This window comes from Danaus plexippus, chromosome 25 (genome assembly GCF_018135715.1).
Source record: "Danaus plexippus chromosome 25, MEX_DaPlex, whole genome shotgun sequence".
NCBI classification, from domain to species: Eukaryota; Metazoa; Arthropoda; class Insecta; order Lepidoptera; family Nymphalidae; genus Danaus; species Danaus plexippus.
The window spans coordinates 5,021,681-5,030,983 of record NC_083553.1 but is presented as its reverse complement, the minus strand read 5'-3'; the positions used below and the strand labels follow the sequence as shown (position 1 = coordinate 5,030,983).

Here is a 9,303-nt window from a genome sequence, read left to right as displayed (position 1 = left end):
GTAACAAAAACAGTAATGTACGTTATTTTCCACTCGACTATAGAGCCTTGAAGAAAACAACAGATCCGAATGAAAATCACGCATCCACAGACTGCGCGTCTGCTAACAAAGAAAATGTACTAAAATTTGGGTTACACTATCTCTATCACGCATCACGCTGTACGCACGCTCCGAGAACATAACAATAATTGGATAGTAAACACCGTTCCCGCCATTACTGTGACCTTGAAACTCCCGACGCCCACTCGTAAGTTGCGTTATATTACTTCACTAATATTAACAAACTGCGCACGATTTCGACTGATTTGTTTTAAGCGCGTCACGTCTACGTCTGATTTACGTGTCATTATTTTAGTGTATGGATTTTAAAACGTAACTAAACGTAACTAATAACACGATAATAGTTTCGGTGTAAATAAAACAACATGTTTTTATTTTTCATATATATTTAGATTCACCTATCCCTCTTTTTGTGTTTCTTCTTGTGTTTCGACTTGTGCTTCTTGCTTTTCTTTTTCTTTTCTTTCTTCTGCTTCGCGCCCGCCTCTACCCACGACTCCGAGCTCGACGAGGACTCGTCCCTTTTATCTTTACTTCTATAAACTGGTTTAAAGTTATCTTTCGCCGGCACCTCTAGTCTCTTTTGCAAGTTTTCTGGGATCTTCGGCCCGTACATCAATTCGCTAACGTTCTCTTCATGTTTGTCCTCTACCTCTTTAGTACCGCCTTTGCTGTCCGTGTCTTTGCTACCCGTGTCTTTGCTGTCCGTGTCTTTGCTACCCGTGTCTCTGTCCGTCCGCCTGTCTGCGTTTCTTCTCCAAGCGTTGAGTTCGTCGAAGTCTATGTTAGCGAAGATTCCCCTCGCCGGTGAATTGTTCCGTTCCATATTTCTGTTCGTATCGGCCGGATCGTTTTTGTCGGTCCCTTCGTCCTCGCTGTCGCTTAGAAAAATCGATTTGTACAAATCGATCTTATCAAACTTCTCGATGGTCTGCGCCACCTCTTTGTCCCTCCCGTTCAAATCTTTTTCGGATTCCCTTATAAACAGTTCCGCGACCGTCAATCTCTTCGATGTATTTATTTCTTTGTCTTTGTTTATATTTTCTTGTTTTTCCTCATCCTTGTCAGGTTTCTTGGCTTTATGTTCCATATTTAAGGACTTGGAACCGGAGAACTTGCTCTGTTCCTGAGTGAAGCTCTCCCTGCTGTGAACCGACGATTCCATGTAGGAGAATATTGAATATGACACTTTTGGCTTATCTTCTTTGGATTCTTCAAGTCTGGGGACAAAAAACAAACTCATTGCATACATTGTGCATGCATCGCATATGCACATACATTTTAAACATATAAAGTATTTTTTAGATATTTAAATAATTATATAAAAAGTTACTCCTACTAATATTAATGATATATTGATTACACTCACAACTATCGGTATAATATATAGAACGAGTTCATACCTGGCACCAATTTCCGGTACATTGAATCTTTTACAGACCAGCGTTTCCGGTCGCCATGACACTTCTTTTCTTGTCATGACACCATACGCGCCTTTTTTCGCAGCCTCAATCATTTCGGGACTTGCTAGGCCGTAGTTGATGGAACTCTTGGCGACCGCACACAGAGGATTCAAAGCGTCGTCGGGTTCAGAGGCGCGGGTGAATCTGAAATATTTGTTTGTAGGGGAACGCCATTAATATAGACAATGAAGATATACAAGTTTATATTGAAATTGCTTGTACAGCAATTAATGACTGTGTACTGAATCTAAACACGTTGAAAGCGTTAGTGGCCGTGAGTCATCACCTGTCGCCCATGACGCCGCTCAACGGCTTGTACAGTTTCGCAGCCTGCTCGAACTCCGCCATCTCTCTGTCCCTCTCCCACTGAGTCAATCTATCGCTAGCGCCTTCCCTCTCTGGCTTCATCTCCAAGTACCTCTCATATCTCAGCTGCTTCTGAGGGTCGCTGGCGAATGGCTTGAAAACCTTCAGATTGGATTTGTCTGTATTTTTTATCGATATGTAATTCAGCTCCCTGGCGTCCGGCGGGACGGTCATGTCTGTAACTACTTCAACCATCTTCGTGTCAGACGCGGCCTGCGGTCCCGGCTCCTTGCGTTGTGTGTGTTCTGCGCTGTCCACGGGAGTCTCTCCTAAGAGAGCTCCTCTCGCTGCTGATGTCAGTTCATGTCGTCCGAGACCTGGACATGTGAAGCTCGATATAATTTCGTGCCCAGTGATTTTGTTTTTGTTATAATTTTAGCTTCTTAAAAAGTTTCCGTGACAATGAGATCTAAGATTATCGCGAATGTTCACTGAAATAAAACTAACGTTTTTCTGACTTACTAAGAGTTTTTAATTATTTTGGACTCCGTACGTCCGGGTGTTGGTTACAGTCACGTGACGTGATGTGATAATTAAAAAAACGTAGTAAATCCGAGAAATGTTAGAATTATTTCAGTTTAGTTATATCTTCCGTCACCTTGGTCCCTCTGCGGAGGCCTACTCTCGTCGAATCTTGAGCGTCTGGTTGCTGGGACATAGCCCCGTGGCAGAGTGGGCGGGGGGTACGAGGCCACCGACGGCGGTTTAGCCTTGGACTTAACGAAGCCCTGGAGCACCTGGAGTTATAAAACAATTAGTGCTGTCATCTTAGAATTTCTATTCAATACATGTTTTATCTTTTTAATATAAATCATCAATCAAATCAAAAATCATAATAATAATTAAATATTTCTCCACTTTTAAGCTGATTTTAATACATTAACAAAAAATAAGTATTTTTAGGTTTTTGTTGAATGTTTATCAAACAGTGGAAATGACCTTTTGTTAAGGCCACAACACAAGTTATGTAGAAATTATTATCAGAGTAAACTAACATTATTTTGCTGTTTAGCGACGTGCTTCTTCGTCGTCACTTCCGGTCCCATCTCGTAGTCGTAATGCGTCATGTCCTCTCTGCTGTATATATCTTCGTCATCGGCCTCGAAGGCGCCAACCCCGAACGCCTGGCCGCGGATCGACACCTGGAAAATATATATTAAACAGTTTCGTATAACACATCTCCAGGTGTTGCAGGTCCATGGCGGAGGTGACAACATCAGGGCCTGCTTTTAATTACAGTAATACAATCAACATTGATATCAGTAATGCTTAGTACTTTACATGGCGTCTCAAAAACAATGAATCAACGTGCGGCATTAATATTAAGAACTATCATTAAAATGAGATCCAAGTTCTTGTATCCGTTCGTTTAATATTTAAATACTGGGCCGATTGAAGTAAGAATTGGCATTTGTATAGCTAATTGAATGAGAAGGCTCTAACTTTGACACGAATATGTGTGGGAATTTATAAATAATGAAAAAAAAATTAAATATATATATATATATATGTATATATTTACTTCACACACAATACAACTGCCACGACACGCTCCCACAGGAATTAAGGCATACCCAATTCTCGTAATACATTAATCAGTACATATTATAAAACAAAGTCCCTCGCCGCGTCTGTCTGTCTGTGTGTTCGCGATAAACGGAAAAACTACTGAAATAATTATCAAACAGTTATCACCACTCGATAGCGTGGTTCTCGAGGAAGGTCTTAGTGTATAATTTGTTAAGATTTTCTATTTACTTGTATTTAATAACTTATTCTCACGCCGGAGCTGGAATATTGTTAATTTTCAATAAAATTCAGCCCAACTTTCGCTATTATATTACTAGTAAGCCCTCACCTTCCTGCCCTTATCCCTCATGAGGAGGTGGCTCTTGGATCCTCCAGCGTCGTACTCCCCGACCATATTCCCCAGCACCGAGTGCCGACTCAGCCCTTCATATCCCAGACCGAATTTATCGTTCTTATTCTTTAACACATAAGGCTCATAATCGTCCGGCGCGAATAGCTGCTCGTACTCGAACTCCGATTCCGAGCTATCCGATTCCCGGCTGACCTGAAAGTGATGACGTCACATCCTGTCATATAAAACATTAATGTATCCCATAGATAACATTATCCCCACAAAGTATGCGACACTTGCTCTATATCAGGTGTTCCCAAACTTCTATCCCTGATATACCCAGGATACACCCAAGATTTTATCTCTGCCCACTTTGATGGTACATTATATTTTCACCAACTGAAAAATCATAAACTTATCCTAGCTAAAGAAATTACGAATCACCCCATCCTTTTACACAATGCTCTTTTTTCTTTGTCTCTCACCAGTTACCGCCCACCTTTAACCCTACAGCGCTCACAACGGGGCATTAACTCCCACTTTGGGAAACGCTGGTTTATGTTTCGGTATGACAAATTAGAAGGTGGATTATTTTACGGTTTGATGATGAAGTGTTAGGGGCCAACAATAAAGTACGTCACACGTTAATAGGGAGGGGGGTGTCACCGAGGTTTGGGGGGGTTAATAGTCTTGTGACGTAACATATTAAAATTTAACATACTAAAACGGAAAAATTGGATGTGAATTGAAAATTTAAAAAAATTACCAATTTTTTTAATACATACATAGATTTCAAAAATGTGTGACGTCACATCAGTAGGGGGGGAGGAAGGTCCTAAAATTCGTGTGATGTACTTTATGGATGGCCTCTTAATGTAAAGTGCTGTATCAAGAGGCCACTCCGGTTGCTTGGAAGTACCAGTGTAACATGAGCTCTTGTAGATCCCAACCTGTCTCATATCATCTGGCATGTAACACCCGTACACTTTATGTTGCTTGCTTGTTTTCTTCTTCTCCGTCCTAGTGACTCTGTCTCCGACCCCCTGGCCATCCCTCCATCCCATCTTCCGTAGAATCTTCACAGCCGTTGTTTCATGGACCGGTCGTAGAAGCTGCTCCAGTACTGGAACTCCTAGGATATTACAAATACACATATTTATTCAGTCATATGTAAATAATATCTGCTGTTGTTTCTGTAACATATTAAAGAAAACACTGTCCTTTGTGACTGATTAGTCAATTTAATCGTGAATTTCAAGTTATTTATATCAAAACAGTCAATACTCCAATTTTCGTTAGCATAATAAGTTCACTATTAATAACATCTAAGGCTTTCGCGAGTATTAATTTAAATAAAACTAATATTTTCGGATTACTAGCCGATTTTTCTTATTGTAGCTAAATACTCCCTATATTTCAGTTAATTTACAGCATCCGTGATCACATGCCCGTGACAAGATGAAAATTATTATGTATTTTATAATGTAGTAATCTGAAAAAATTTGTTTTATTTAAGTCCACAATTAATTATTTCATCAAATAAAGCCATTAAAATGTATATATATATATATATATATATACTAAGATGTTGAGAAGTGTATTCCATTACCCGGTATGGTGCCGTCATAGTAACTAGTTCTCGTCCGCTTCTGTCCCGTGAACTCTTGGTTGGCTTGCAAGCTGCGAGGTGCTATACCGAACTCAGAGCGATCTTCTTCATCCATGAAATCTTCAGGTCTTTGGTTCTGGAAATTTCAACAATACTATTTTCAAATATGAATTAAGCATCTGTATTTTATCTATCCTTATTATTTAAGTGTTTTTAAAATGTAAACTATCTCTCAAATACAGTGAGATAGCGGTATTTGATCAAAAATTACTTGACTCACAGCAATTTGTGCTTTCTCGGCTCGTGAACTCTTAAACGAGCTTGGTGTCCATCCTTCCGGTGTACCGACTGAATTACCAAACCCAGCTGAGAATCCACCAGTGAATGCACCGTGAAAGCGACGCTTTCCATGCTCATCCACCGCATATTGCTCCTGAGGTTGATACTTCTTTTTCGATGGTAGTTCATCTGCAGATTATTTCAAAGTGCCATCAGAATGAAATTTTCATTCTATTTTGATTTTATATTACATAAACGTGAAGAAAACATGAACAACCAACAAACATAATATTATTTAGCCTTAAGTTACTCAGTGAAAAATTATCAAAATGGTAGGCTATTTTTTTGTTTAAATTTTTTTTATATGTTCAAAATCTATCTTTGTTAGACTTATTTCTACCGTGGTGTAACATAAAGATATTAATAATAACAAAACGCATACAATTTAAACGAAGTTAGTGATAGCAACACATTTTGCTTCATATAATTTTAAATATAGGAGTTACAGACCGAAATATTAAATTCTGGACTTTAGGTAATAGGCTTAACAAATATAAGATACACAAAACATGAAAAAATAACCTTCTTCGTATGGTTCCAACGGTGTTCCATAGCGCAAGGTGTTTTCTTCTTCGGAATCTGATCCACTCATTATTATACGATTTGTAAGACTATACCAGGCAAATTAACAATAAAATATACACATAGAAACTATGCCTAATAGTTTCCATATTATAGTTTCATTATTCATATAATTCAATTCAATTTGATTATTTTTCAATTTCATAACTGACATTGACAGTGAAAAAACATTGTTCTGAGTTCGTTTAGAAACGAAATGGATGTTATTTCTTTTTAAATAGAGATATTTATATTTTTATTTAGGAAAGATCGATTTAAAGTTTATGGTTCGATCGATTATGGTTTGTCTCTACGCTAGAATATCAAGCTTGTATTTATCATATATGTAAGTTTAAATATATATGCACTTGACTCAGTTAAAATGAATTTTTATGACAATCATAATAAATTAAATCGGAATAATGAGATGTAAGACTCGCGACCATTTATTTGTAACAAAGTTTTACAAAGTAACCGAAACGTCGGGAGTATGTGGTTTATTACAATAATAAAATACGCGTATTAATCTAAAAAATATTAGTTTCATTTAAATTAAAAATATAATTATTTGCACTTTGAATTTTTAAGGAGTTTAATAGAGTCAATAACTACTCTGACATTTAATGTTTTTTTATTAAATTAGGAATTATAAATTGCTAGTAATATTAAGACGTTTTGTATATTTTAAAGTATTTTTGAGATCTAGTCCATCATTTCAACTGGCGGTTGTATGTAATAATTTAAACTCCCGCTTATTTTTCACTCCTTACATTGTATTGTCATATGATCCTTACTACAGCATCATACTTATTGTTGAATATTCTATACTTAACAATAAAAAATATATGTATTTATCCTTATTATTTATTCTATACATGATAGTTCATAAAAGTGAAGACATTTGTTTTTTTTAATGAGATTTGATTTTCTAAAATTAAATTTAAAGCTATAATTTTATCTAAACATAATTGATAAAATAACTTAATAAATAAAAATAAACAAAAAAATCATGAATTGCAATCATAGCACAACCATTTAACTCAATATACATAATATCACAGATTATAAATAAAAATATCTGAATTACAATCTTAATCAACTGACTCCAGATCGGAGAATCTTCTCATCGTTCAGCATTTCTTCAATAACATGTTGGAGTTTCCGTATTGTTTTGAATCTGTCATCCCCGTTCAGGCAAGCCGACAATAGTCTATCAAAGTAGGGTCGGGATGCGTTCACCTCCTTTGGTATAGGATACAGCAGTGGACTTTCATCACCAATCAATATATAACATGCTGCCCACAGATTGTGATCGCTCAAGTGGTGTTTACACATGTTCTCTATAGAAAATGAAAACCCAGGCCCTATAGATTCTCTATTGTAACGCTTGTACCAATCTACCAGCTCCGGTTTCGGTGAAATATGCTTATCCAGAACAATCACGTCTTCCAAGTCGACAAATGTGATCTCATCTCGTTCGTTGACTACGATATTATCTAATGACCAATCCATGAGGTAGAAGCGAAATCTGAAAGTAAAGCTAAATATAAATGTTTTATATTGTATTGAGGGCAGTATAGGATTCTCTAATTACAGTTACAACTAAATATGTTATGTGCCTTGAATATGGGTTTAATGTGATTCTAACTTGAAAAATAAAAATTTCAAACATGATTACTAAGCGGGCTTAACTAAGAACAATAAATTTTGAAGAAAAGAAGCTGAAATAGTATATACTGAGTAACTAATGCTCAGTTACACAATGCACAGAGTAATTTAAATAAATCTTTTTCTTCCTTCCTAACCTTTCATGCTTAAAAGTAAAATCCATGGCAGCTTCAAGTATCTTCTGAGCGTAATTAAGTTTCCGATGCCACGCAACATGTAGTAGTGAAGACAAAGGTTCACCTTCATAAGCTACCACTTCAAGACGACCACAGACTCCACCGAAAGCTGGAACTGGCCAGCCCTTTGATCTTGGTAAAACCTGACACAAACATTAGAAAAAAAACCTTAAAAAATTTAATTACTTGCAACTATTTCAATTACAAATATTTTATTATTGAACAGATTTAAATATAGAATATGGGTAAAATATAGACTATCTCTATAGAATTTAGAATAATTGATATAATAAAAAAAAAAAAGTTTTAGTAGTCTATTAATTTTATTTGATTTATACTATAATAAAAACCATGTAGAATTTACCTGTAGTATGATAGGTTCTGGGTTTATACTCAGCATGGTCCATATGTTCAACATTTCAGACTTATAGTTATTTTTATTATTGCTAAACACTGGTTGAAGAAGGTCATATATGCTGTATGCATATGGACACAGCACCAGTCCTTTCCTTGGCTCAGTATCAGGCCATGTTATATTATATTCAACTATGTCTAGAACTTTATCATCTATATTTGTCATATTTAACAATTGTACAGGTTTGCAATCATTATTTAATCTCCATTCTGAGCAAAGTTTTGAATCAAATTCATTCAGCTCCCAATCGTGAGCTAGCTTTTTTAATATAACTCTCCTACTGGACTTTGTGTAACCATGATAAATGTTCTTTGCGTTAAACATATTCGACCAGTGAGAAGAATCCAATATGATTTGATTTGAATACAGTTCTGGGCACACTGTGACCCCATAGCAAGCTGGACATCGATGTAAATCGGTTACATGAATTATCTCTGGACCCTTAAAACCGCCGAATAATAAAACTGATATGTAAAAAGATATTGCGAGCATAGCAATAACAACAATCTCTAATCGTTTACACAGACGCCGTTTAAGCAATATCATCTTGTAGATTTTGTCGCTCATTTTAATTAAAAATCAGGACCGTCAGTAAATAAGATTATTTTTCTCACTTATAAACTACATTTTTATATAATATAAATAGTAGGAAACCTAACTATAACAAGTTCCAATGCACAAGTACTGCAGTTAGATAAAGTACATGTCATACTGACGTTGAATTGCTGTTAAAATTTACACATTTATATCTACTATAAAATCATATTAAAATATATAAAATATTT

At 36.1% G+C, this 9,303-nt stretch overlaps 2 protein-coding genes across 2 annotated transcripts; both read right to left on the bottom strand.

Moving 5' to 3' along the window:
* Window positions 1-428: 428 nt before the first annotated feature.
* Window positions 429-6,362, bottom strand: LOC116775017 (G patch domain-containing protein 1 homolog). The gene is made up of 10 exons (XM_061524479.1): window positions 6,221-6,362; window positions 5,640-5,827; window positions 5,360-5,495; window positions 4,701-4,882; window positions 3,748-3,963; window positions 2,885-3,031; window positions 2,488-2,626; window positions 1,810-2,206; window positions 1,464-1,667; window positions 429-1,280 (listed from the first exon to the last, which is right to left on the bottom strand). Exons 1-10 carry the CDS (start codon window positions 6,288-6,290, stop codon window positions 455-457), a joined length of 2,505 nt encoding a protein of 834 aa, XP_061380463.1. The 5' UTR covers window positions 6,291-6,362; the 3' UTR covers window positions 429-454.
* A 745-nt stretch (window positions 6,363-7,107) lies between these two features.
* On the bottom strand, window positions 7,108-9,213 carry LOC116775018 (divergent protein kinase domain 2A). Its single transcript, XM_032667797.2, has 3 exons — window positions 8,468-9,213; window positions 8,065-8,246; window positions 7,108-7,787 (listed from the first exon to the last, which is right to left on the bottom strand). Exons 1-3 carry the CDS (start codon window positions 9,083-9,085, stop codon window positions 7,355-7,357), a joined length of 1,233 nt encoding a protein of 410 aa, XP_032523688.2. The 5' UTR covers window positions 9,086-9,213; the 3' UTR covers window positions 7,108-7,354.
* Between the last annotated feature and the right edge of the window lie 90 nt (window positions 9,214-9,303).